This window comes from Salminus brasiliensis, chromosome 10 (assembly GCF_030463535.1).
Source record: "Salminus brasiliensis chromosome 10, fSalBra1.hap2, whole genome shotgun sequence".
Classification (NCBI taxonomy): domain Eukaryota; kingdom Metazoa; phylum Chordata; class Actinopteri; order Characiformes; family Bryconidae; genus Salminus; species Salminus brasiliensis.
The window spans coordinates 30,382,748-30,395,042 of record NC_132887.1 but is presented as its reverse complement, the minus strand read 5'-3'; the positions used below and the strand labels follow the sequence as shown (position 1 = coordinate 30,395,042).

Below are 12,295 nucleotides of genomic sequence, written 5' to 3'. Positions count from 1 at the left end.
CTGAAAACTCATCTGAGAGACTGCAGGAACCATATGAGTGACCAAATCAATAATGTGGTGCATTCTTAAAGAGAAGATATGCACCAGCTCAGCAACAACAAAAGGCCAGGAAGACCATGGAAGACGACTAAAGTGGAGCATTACATAATTCTTTCCCTCACAATATCTGGTCGTCAAGAATACACTCAGGACAGTAGGCATATTATTGTCAAAGTCTACAATCAAGAGACTCAAGAATAGAAAGACCAGGTTAGACTTGCTAGAAAACAACTAGAAAGGTTGTTTGGACAGATATGTCCAAGATTACCATAAACGATGGAAGTAGAAGGACTCGCATCACAAACCCCACATCATATGTCAAACATGGTGGAGGCAGTGTTTCTCACTTCAGAGTACAAGTTGAAGTTGGTGAGGGCCTAAATGGGCAAGAAAAAGACTTTGAGTAGTTTGAGAAGATGTTTTTGAGGCCTCTTGGTGGTCCTCGCCTATAGGCTGCTTTTAACTGTTCACATTCACATAAAGAGCGCACACTCGCTTATTGAAGAGTGTGCATAAACACCACAGCCCACAAGCTCTACATACCAAGTAATAGATGCTGGAAGATGGGGTAACAGTATGTTTCCCTTCTAACTGAATCAAGAGCTGTGTATGGTTCTGCCAAACGAACATCTTGAGCGATCAAAACAAACGTCAAGAGCACACACAGTGGCTCGGGACTCAGACTGTGGTGGATCTTTTGCGCTGTTTGTGTTATTTTCACTCTACAGTGTTCCCTCCACCGAAAAGAAGCGCTGGGTGGTATTTTCCCCCCTTGTGTGATGAAAGCTGAAGTGTGCTTCATAGTATCCCTCCCAGCCTTTTTATAAACCAGCTCGGTGGAGCACAGATGGTCTGTGTTCAAAACCCTGCCCTGAAGCCTGTGTGCTGCCTTCAACCACAGTGCCACTGTTCTGCGCTGTTTCCGCCAGCTCACTACAAAGAGTCTCGGCTGAGCACATCTTAAGACGTTCCTGCTGCAGAGCTATGCTTAATAACAGTCCTGCCACCTTACAAGACTCTTGGAATGCAGTATCAACAGGAGAACTCAGCACGCAACCTTTGAAAAGCACAGACATAGTAAATTTGACAAGAAAAAAAGAAACACACCCTGTGAAAACACCATGTACTGCTCGCAATAAAACCGAGACATTACTGTGTTTTCAGATTTTCACAACGCTGGAAAATGGTTATGAACATTTTCTCCTACTTATGTGTGAAGGTGGATTGCAAAGGGTGCTGGGGGATACAATTATACTGAAGAACTTCTTTGAGACATAAAATAAAATTGAGACACAAGAAATGTCCACATAACCTCTGAAGTGATATCCTGAAAAATTACTTTTTTCAGCCATAAGAGTCAAACTGGGAACGAAGAAGTTCTGATAATAAACCAGGCCTTACATACTCTTGGCCAGGGGTGGGCAATTCCAGTCCTGGAGGGCCAGAGTCCTGCAGTTTACCTGCTAAAGCACACCTGAGTCAACTCACCTGTTCCTGTTAGAGCAGGAAAATAAGCAGACTGTGCTCAACAACCAGGATTAGCCCAACACAAACAAGTGCCACATTTTTAGATTTTGAGACATTAAACACTATTGAGTTGACCCTCATTTAAGCTCTGAAAACACCCCTTTTTTATGCCTTTACGGGCCACTGATATGTGCCCAGGGTGTCATGGACTTCGACTTGGGTCGAAGAATTTCAATTTTATGTCATAAAATAAAATTCAGACACGATAAATGTCCTGATACAACTCACCTGTTAATCGCCAGGTTTAGAAGGTCTGTTAGAACAGGAAAATAAGCAAACTGTGCTGGACTCTAGACCCCATTGCCCACGATTGTATTGACCCTCATTTTGAGCTCCGAAAACACCCCTGTTTTTGCTTTAACGGACCACTGATATGTGCTCAGGCTGTTCTGGACTTCGACTTGGTTCTGACAAAACAAGACAAGTGGAATTTTTTTCTTGTTTGTACAGATTGCTCATTATTTCACACAGTATTTTTTCAGGCCTCACGAGGAGAAAAATGTTCTGGGCGCTATGTTTTTACATTTTGTCTTATGCCATTTTGCCATGTCTTTCTTGGTCTTCTTCCTGGTCTGAAAATGCTCAAATATACACTAATAGTTTCTTCTACTTTCTTCCAAATCATTCAACCTGTTTGTGACTGGCTGAGTTGTGTTGCAGCTAGGGGGCAGTGTTTTAACAGAGTGCCTCGTTAAAACAACAAAAGTTGGACCTGAAATTAGGGCGTTCTCCAGTGACCTCTTGACCTTCAAGTTCAGGCTACTCCTTAAATCTGGCAAGCATGTTGAATCCTGTTAAGGTAATTTGGGAATGACATTCTTATATTGCTCTTAACATAATATCTGTTAGCACTGTAAGTCTTCTCTTAGGCTGAACAGTACAACCCCCCCCAACCCCCCCCCCCCGTTAACAAGATTTAAGCATGTATCTTCAGTATGTAAGTATGCATCTTCATCCGGTAGTCAAATATCTCTCTCCGGTAAGTCCGGCTGAAATCTGACTGCTGCGTGGGAGGCAATATGCTAATTTGCTTGTCGAGCAACTATTATTACTGGTGTTTTGGTTGTACTGGGAGGAGTTTTGGTTGTCGAATGCGTTTTGGAGAGGTGGATTTGTTTACACTGCTGTAACATGGCTCAGATTCTTCTCGGATCATCTCCTGAATTGGTTTAAATGCATCATGGGTGCGTTTACACTTGCATATTTATGTGGCTTGGCCTTATCCTGATATAATCCTGATATTCCTGAGAAGCATGTGACCAGGTGTAAACAGAATCTCGCTCTATAACTCTAACCTTAACCCCAACCCTGTTCCTAACACTGCTGAAAATCACCATATACTTTGTTTGTGATTGGAGTGTCTAAAGTTAATCTGTATGAGACTAAGCAAATGAAGGTGGACTGGCTTCCTGTTTATGGATGAGCATTTTTATAATGATGCGTTGCCTGATGAGTAGAACTGCTGTAACTGTAGTGTGTCACATCAGTAAGCCAAGATGTTTCTGTATTTTTTAAAACCATAAGATTGTAAAGGCTGATCTGCAGGGATTGAGTTAAGAGTGTTTTATTATACAGCACAGTGTTTGGTTTTGACACTCATGCAGAGACTACTCCATTTAAAATGCTCTCAAAACAGCCACAATTCTTTGTGGATTCAGTTCCACAAGATGTTGGATACACTTCTTTGAGATTCTGGTCCATGCTGACATGATTGTTTTATGTAATTCCTGCAGATTTTTCAGGAGCACTTTCATCCCAGAGGGATGCTCTATTGGATTCAGATCCAGTGACTGGGACCATCACGGAGGAACACCAAACCTAATGTCATATTAATGAAACAGTTTGAAACCAGTGAAACTGTGCATTATCGTGCTGAAAGAAGTCATTAGAAGATGGGGAAGTTGTAGCCATGAGTGGATGAAGATGGTCAGCAACAGTACTTAAATAGGCTGTGAAATTCAAGCAATGACGGGATGACAAAATAATATTAATATTAATACATGCAAACTGACTTTAATGTCCTTGCATTTTTTTTAGGCACAACAATCTTTAAAGAAATACTCTAGCTACGCTAGTCTGTCTGGCACCAACAATCACTGAGATTACATTTGGTCCCATCCCATGATAGTTGATGCGAACATTACCGGAAGCTATTGTTCCGAATCTGCATAATCTTGCGGATTTCATGGCTACTAGTCAATTGGCTGATTAGAGAACTGCATGAAAGAGTAGTTCCTAGGTGTTCCTAATAAAGTACTCCGTAAATGTACATACAATCATCACAGTACACCACTGCATACAATAGAATCACGGGAACGTCTATATGGTTCTCTGCCTGGTCTAATCGTTCTTCTCTATGATGGAGAACTTCTTGGTTTTAGGAATATTGGCACCTAAAAGAGTGCTGCAGTAATTTTGTCAGTCCTATATAGAACCTGTGTGTGCGTGTGTGTGTTCAGTAGAGTTGGTCAGAAACAAAGAATAATCTTATGCTTTGTTTAAAAAATGTCTTTTTGCCGGACATTAAATTAGTTTAATTAGTCGTTATTAAATTGTGATTCCTCGACTGGAAAATTCTTTAACTGCTACACATACATCCTTGATTAGTTATTGATCTAGAGCTCTGCTGAAGAACCAGTGTGATTCTTAAGCCTGATTTCCTTCATATTTGGAATGTCTCTAATTAAGTACCAAGAACGAGGATGGCTTTGATTAGAACACGTGAACACAATGGAGCATGTGTTTAAGAAGGTGCTTAAGCGCTGCTTCTGTGGTGTAATTCTGTTCTCAGGTCAGTCATGGGTCAGTAAGACAGCTGAGTTTTGCCCATCTGACAACAACCATTAGAAAAGCCCCCATTATCATTAGCCACAGGCAATTGAAGAGTTACTTAGTTCCTTCCTCTGTTCCTTAGTGGCATTGTCTGTCTCTGGACAACACATTACTTACAGCTGTTTTGATCATTCTGAGTATGGGTATGAGATGAAGCTTTAAAAAACTTAACAACAGGGCTTTTGAGTGACTCAGTGGTCTAATGTGCTGCCACTATGGTCTGGGGGTCGCAAGTTCGAATCCCTAGCCATGTCGTTTTGCCATCAGCAGAGGAAATCTGAAAGAGCACAATTGGCCGTGATCTCTCCGGGTGGGTAGGCAGCGTCGCCGTGCAATGCTGCATCGGCAGAAGTTCACAAAGAGGCGGTGGCTGGCTTTGCATGTGTTGGGAGCATTGCTAGTGCTATGGGGAGCTGCAAAAGGGTGCGTTTATTGGCAGTACCAATTTGGAAAAAAAGGGGAAAAGACAACAAATGAATTAATGGAAAACTAGAACTGAGCAGTTTTGTGTTTTGTGTTTTTTTGGAGTATCTTATTGGTGGAGTACATGATTTTTAAGCTGGATCATAAGTTCTTATTGCAAGAGTTTGCTAAATGAAGTTTGCTGTTCATTTATTTTATAGTTGGAAAAAAAGACAGAACCCCCACACACTTACTCTATCTCTTTGCATTTATTCAGACTAATGTCTCTGAGTCAAAATAAACCCAATCGCACTAACTGATGATTAGGATGATCACACACTTTTCCTAAAACGTGCAGCTAAAGCAGTTGTTGCCAAATCTTCTCCTGGGGAGCTACCTTCCCAAATCTACCTCACATACAGTAATTAGTTGGCTCAGGCAGGGTGGACTAGGCTTGGATTAAAGTCTGATAGAAACACTGAAAGAAATTGAACAGCGCTGCAAGATGGCCTTTAGATTGGCTTCACTTCGCTTTGCTGCTGCCAAAGAACCTAATGGGCGCACCTTACTAGGAGACCAGTAGTGAAGGGAGCAATTAATTTGATTTCAATCCAGCAATTACCAACATTTTTATATATATATATATATATATATATATATATATATATATATATATATAAATATAATTATTTATAATAAATTGTCAAAAATTTTCCCCCAATTCGGTACTGCCAATTAACCCACCCACTAGCACTAGTGATGCCCTCGATGCTATCAAAATAAAGCCACATCCGCAACAACAACCGCAGATGCGGCATTGCGGCCAATTGTGCTCTCTCGGACTCTGGCTGCTGATGCCAAGGCGGCATTTCAAACTTGTGATCCCTGGTCCATAGTGGTAACTCATTAGACTGCTGAGCAATGGTCTTTAACTGTGTTCGAGTGTTTAGCAAAGGATTATTTTACTGAACTTTGTTTGCTATTAGTACTATTACTATTACAGGCCCTGTAGTATGTTAGCCTTAAGCTACATGCAATACACAAGACGCTCAATGTAGCTTCTGAAGCTTGTGACCAACAAATGCAGTAAAGCGATCTGGCCCAGACCGGCCACTGCTGTTTTTCATTTCTAACAACTGACAGAAACCTGGGTCTGTATTCAGACACATGTGTGAACCATGGCTATTGGACCAGGACTGCTTTGTGAATACCAGTCTTCACAAAGCAGCCTGGTGATTACCAGGCTAAAGTTGATATTCAGTCCGTTATGTACCTTTGGCTTCCAGAAGGCCTAGAGTGGCATTTTCCTTACAAAATCGGTGCCACTCATTAGAAATTACCATGTAATTGATTGATTCCACAGTCATTTCCTAATTACATTGGTGTGTCAGGTCTTCTGTCTAGCTCCTGAAGCCTCACCAGTGGGAAACTTAACCATGAAATAAGAAATTCTGTACAATAATTGAAAAGTTTAAAAACAACAAACATAACTGCTCGATTACAACAAAATGAAACCAATAATACAGATTATTATTCTTATTTATCATTAAACCTTCTCTGAAGGCCTGGAAGGTCCTGGTGGTTCCCCTTGCTGTTCAAGCTTTGTTCTTAATGTCATTCAGGAGGGAAATGTGATCTCAATCAACATCTGTAGAGATGATTTACTATTGCCCTATAGCTCTTGACTTCTGAGAAGGTTAATACTGGATACCGATTATTATCATCTAAAGCCAGCAGTATCGCAGTCAGCACTCTAGACTGCAGCAAGCTAAAGAGGGAGATTGCTCAACACCAGCTCTTGTCTCCAGATTTTAACGGAGCAGATCCTGCTGCTTTTACATAATGTGAGATGTGGCAACTGTGAACAATGCTTGACTTGTTGTCCTCTCTGCCCGACCTGATTTTTTTGCCACAGACTGGCAGGCTCTTGCTGTCCCACAGTGGGAATCTAGATGGAATGGTGCTGGATACCTAAGCCATCAGGGGTGACGTTCCAAAGGACTAAAACCTAATGTGCCATGCACAATGGAATCGTTGATACCTAAGGTCAGATGCCACAGCGAGAGAGCCCATTTCCTCAGGAGAGCAGCAGGCCATGAGTGAGGAAATGGCTGTCTACACAGGGTTCAGGTGTAAGCCTTCCTGTTATCTGCCACTGGGATCGCTTTATTTTCCCATCAGAACGGTACAGTTGGGTCTACATAACGAGACCTATTATTTCAGCAGGATGGTTTCGGCTATGAGTATCCCATGTGGTTGAGCTTTACCGGGCAGGTCGAGAGGCCCAAACTGAAGCAGCGCAGAAGCTTAGGGTACATCATGTGCGGAGCGACTGAGCTGCAGGATTAACTCATCACTCCTCACAGGAAATAAAGGAATGTGGTGGGCAAAACCACAAGCTTTTGGTGCCCAGACGCTCAGTTTGAGGGAGCCTCTCAGACCTTCATTCTGAGGATTCTTTCGCCTGGAACTCCAACATGAAGCATGTGATCGAAAGCAGCCTAAAGCATTGACCATTCCGAACCAGAATTTATGAGCCACATCTCTCTGAGTAAGAACATGGAGATCCTCTAAGGAACACAGGCACTCCCTAACTACGGTAAACCCTGTAGACAAATCCCTTAGAGCTTTACTCCTGCTTGAAACGTCAAACAGAAGACTAACTATACTCCCTGTTTTCCAAAGGAAAAATATCCAGCACATTAGACTGTCACTCTAAGTCCTTGATTCAAGTTCAAAGATTTTCTCCTTCAAACACATGACCGTGGTGATCATTATCCCTTCTGTTTTACAAGGTAGCAAAGTCAGACCTTGAAGATAATGTTCTGTGTAATGTAATGTTCTGCAGTCTGCTTAAACCTTAGGCCAAAAAACCTTTTGACCTGCTAGGACCGATGGATGCAATCAAACCGACCAACAACAAAATAAAACTATGCCGGTGAACCATTTATCCTTTTAAGTCTCTGCCCCAAAACATAGCTACAGACTGTGGGATGTGTGAGAATTGGTCAGGTAACATAAAAATAAGCATAATAGTAATAATGAATTATTTTTGTCTGTGATTTTCTTTTGGAATAATGTAAGATTCTTAGAGACCAATAGCTCCCTTGTCTCCCTGTGACTTTCCCAGATCGGCAGTACAAAGCTCCTTTTATGAGGCTCTGAAAGCTCTACAGGAATGAACGGCATGAGTTTCAGATGTACCTGCATCCCCCGGTTTCCCCCATCATGCCAGAAAGGAATCTATTGCAAAAATGTCCAATAGCACATGTGCCTTCTTCATTACCACATGCCTAAAGATGACTTAATGATAGCCTTTACTCATGTGTCTTTGGTTGTGTTTAACCTGAGGTACTGTTTATTTGACTTACCAAGACCAACAATTAAAAATGATACTGTTTGGCTGATGTCGAGCTCTAGTATTACACAAAATACAGTGTCCAAAAGTCTTACATTTTTTTTATTTAATAGATTTTTATGTCTTTTTATTACAAACAGTATTAGAAATGAACTTTCTTTTATTATTTATATATATACATTTTCTTCCCAATTTGCTGCCAATTACCCAACCCATACGTAATTGTTTTTCTCATTTTCCGAACTGCTGCCAAAGCAACATCCACTATATACCTGGCTCCAATGCACCAGCCTGCAGATGCCAGTGATGGCCAGCACCGCAGCAAAGCCATCTACCCACCCTGGAGAGAGCAAGACCAACTGTGCTCTCTCAGGGCCTCTGATGGCTAGCAACATAACCGGGATTCCAGCAATCCTCTGATCAAGGGCTTAGTCCACTAGACTAAGGAAATCCACTTTCTAAGTAGAAATAGTGAAAAGTAGACTACAATTAATTAGGGAAATACTGCAGAACCCTGAATATTTCTTCATTTTACCTCTCACTTCTTTTACTTAAACTTGTTTGTACAATTTTTTGTTCCCCAAACATTTTCTGTTATTCTGTATGAACAATTACAATGTGCACAGTCTTTCATGGAAGCTGAAATGTGGGTGAGAACACAGTGCATTGGTACTCATCATTCACTTCATCATTCATTTCATCATGGTGTGTTTGTTGTCACCTAGAACTGATGGCACCATTCCGGTCCTTCTGTACCACACAGGTCGAAAGTGACATTGCAGGCCATTCAAAATAAAGGGATTTACTGCAGCTCTAGCTTGTTTGGCACCCAGGGCGAACCCCTGCTTCAACACTGTGTTCACCTTGTTAGCCTGATTTGACACTTGGGCATCCACACAACCTCAGTACAACAGCCCCCAGCAGTGTCCACCAAGTGTCCAGACTAAACCAGTTCACCTCGGTGGTGTAGCGCATAACGTGTGCAGAATGGTTCCTCATTCACCGCATTTTAAACAATACAACACTCTGACCCACATGATGGCATGATGACATAGTGGCACAGGAGTATTCCCATGATGCATTGGGATTTGTTTGTGCTTTGTAGTTAGCTAATAAGAAAAGACTTGCTTGTGTTGATTTAGGTTCTAAGAGACATTTTGGTGTGATTGGGTTTGTGTGTTTGGTTTCCAGCTAAGAGATGGAGCCTCATATATAGCCTGTGCTTGTGGGTTCAATCCACACTCAAGTCACTGTGAATGTGAGAAGTTTAGTGTGTTCTCCCCATTTCCACAGGGGTTTTCTCAGGATACTCCACTTTTCTCCTGCCTCCCAGTATGCACACAGTACTAGCCATGCCAAATCGCCCTTATTTGTGAGCGTGTGAGTGTGGTTGTGTGTCTGTGTGCGATACCTTGCGATAGACTGGCGCCCTGTATTCCTGCCTAGCGCACAATGATGCTGGTTGGGCTCCGGGCCCAATGCAAAAGAGGCATGTTGCAATATTTTTTGCTGCCCACTTCATCCATATCTGAATTCACCACCACTGTTTTTTTTGTTGCTCCTGGGCTCCTCTTACAGGTGGAGAGTGTATTTCACTTTTACTCCACTGCAGTAAAGCCAAATCATGCTATGAGTTCCCTTCTATGGTACATGTGTATTTGACCAACTGAGAGATGCACTGAATGTGAAAGAAGCATGTGGACTGACGAAAAGCAATATTACATGATTTGACACAAATATGACTGTATGTAGACAGTATGTAGTTCTCGCAAGCCTTTTCCTGGACGCTCCACCAAAGTTGAATAATGTAGCAGCAGCGTTTTGGGCCCTGACTAGCAATGAATCCCAATTACAAGTCAAAATGACTTTAAAGATGTTATTTTAAGGTAAAAAATGCTACATGATTTTATTGCTTTAATAAACTGAAGCTTCCTCAACCTACAAGGTCTAAAGAGACCATGTTAAACAACAGGGGTTTAAGCCTGGAAATAAACAGCACATTTTATATTCTGAAACCACAAATCAATCCAGATAAGTAGTGAAATTGAGTAAATATTTAGTCTAAGCAAATTTATGACACTGACCTGGTTAACACTATAATCAAGTCATATTTCTTCCATTGAAGCTGGTGTTCAGACAATTGTAATTTGGTTTACTCTTTAGGAGGCTTCTGAACAACCCTGTGGAGTCTCTGCAGCTCAATACTGTACACCACCCAATACTGAAAATTTGTAACAAAAAAGTCTTTAAAGCGCTGCCACTACAATCCGAGAATCCGGCAGCCGGAGTCAGAGAGAGCACAATTAGCCTTGCTCTCTCTTCCTCCCCACATCACTCATCATAGTGTGATGTTGGTCAGCACAGGCGTCTGTTAGCTTTTGTATCGGAGCTGGGGAGCTGCTCTTTCCTTTCCTTATGAAGCAGAATGGCTTCATATGTATCAAAGGAGGCATGTACTAGTCCTTACCCTCCTAGTGTTGGGGACATTGGTAGTGATAGGGGTTCACATGGGAAATTGGCCTTCCAAATTGGGTGGAAAAAGGGGGAAAATTTGAAATAATTATATATAAAAAATCTTGGCAAAATATTGGCAAAATTGACAAGCTTGTTGCAATAGATGGATACTCGGTTCTAAAAGGTTGTTACTTGAAATTTAATCTGTTGCCAAGGGGGGAAAAGGTGAAAACGCTACTGAGCTGCAAATGATCTGATTTTAGGAGTGTGTGTTCTTTCCTAGGCCTTTGTTGGACATGTTCTAGACTAATTAGATTGATGGTGTGGTCAGGCTTGGGAGCTACTTTGCTGCTAAAATCTGTCAGTACCAAGCTCCCTTGTATGTTTGTGTGTCTGCATGTGTGTGTGTGTGCACAGAACTGGTCAATGTGGCCTTATGAATCCATAAAATCTAACCAACAATTTAGAATGGCTGTATTTTATGAGCAAATGGGCTTTTGTGGGTTGTAGCTTCAGGCTTCAAGAAAGCAGGGCAAATTTAGAGTGGAATGACAGCGAAATTTGTGCTTCTGGCGAGGCCAAAAGTGTACATTTCCATTTCATGTAAATGTAACAGACAGTAAAACATAGATGATGTGTATGAGAAGTATCGGGAGACCTTCAGTGACACTACTCTGGTCCTCTATGCCTGTACATTCTTGCACTCGCTGCACTTATGTTCAGTTTCAAGACTTTTGCTTATTTTATCATCAATGAAAGATGTGAACCAGATGGGTAGGAAGTCTAAATTAGTTCTAAAGCTTCTGATTGTGCCTTTAATCCCATCCTCATCATCAATAAGCAGATAAATGCTACTTATGTAACCAGATCTAGACTCACCAAAACAATTGTTTTGACCATTCCGATGTTCCGGTGATAAAATAAGCAGATGTTTGCTATTTAAGGTTGGTTCACATCCCTGGAAAGAGAATGCAGCACTCCAGCAGAGAGCTATTTCAATGCATAATGACAGGCTTTTTTTCTTCATAGACAGGAACAGACAGATATCTAGCCATGCTCCCTTCAGTCTAAAGATATCTTGGTGAAGATTACCTCAATTGACATTGATAAACACTAGATCAGGGTCTCTGACAGCTGTCGTATGAGCTGCATAGCCTGCAGGATGCTGCTGTGGTGGACAGCAGCTGTTATGAAAAGTCTCGACTCAGGAGGAAGGAATGTCCACAGCTGTTTAGGAAATCATTTTTTTATTCTTGTTTATTGTTGGCAGGTTTCACTTCTTTTCATGTAGTAAGCCATCTATTGATTGCAGAAAAAGGACTATTATGGACTGGTTTTTCTACTGAACTTCAAAAAAATACAAATAAATAAAAGGGAGGGGAGAGGGGTATAAAGACAGTGTAAGTACTGGCACAGGGGAGCCAAAACTGAACTAATTCTTGTTTCTCATTCAAGCCTCAGGCTTCTTGGATTGTGGATGAAACGATGAACATAAGAGAAAAGACTGGATGTGATTTTGAGTTTGCCCACATGGCTTTCATTGTTTTCGAAATGTAGGAAATTTTATGTCCAGGTCCTTCCTTTTAGGTGAGGGTATGCATGGCCACGGCTGTAGACCCTAAACTTCAGTGGACTCCCACTTGTGGGACTTGTTAGAAATCCGGCATACAGGAGACAGATTCA

General features: G+C 41.5%; 1 protein-coding gene across 7 annotated transcripts in view; it reads left to right on the top strand.

Moving 5' to 3' along the window:
• The window catches only part of acp7 (acid phosphatase 7, tartrate resistant (putative)), a 130,637-nt gene that overhangs the window by 20,871 nt on the left and 97,471 nt on the right, over positions 1–12,295 (top strand). Inside the window, exon 15 of one of the 7 annotated variants that reach the window (XM_072689779.1) lies at positions 3,300–4,079. The exons of the other annotated variants lie outside the window; for them this stretch is intronic. Within the exon in view, the coding sequence (XP_072545880.1) occupies positions 3,300–3,356 (57 nt within the window). The 3' untranslated portion in view covers positions 3,357–4,079. Of the gene's footprint in view, positions 1–3,299; positions 4,080–12,295 lie in introns of those variants that run through there. 7 annotated transcript variants of the gene reach the window in all.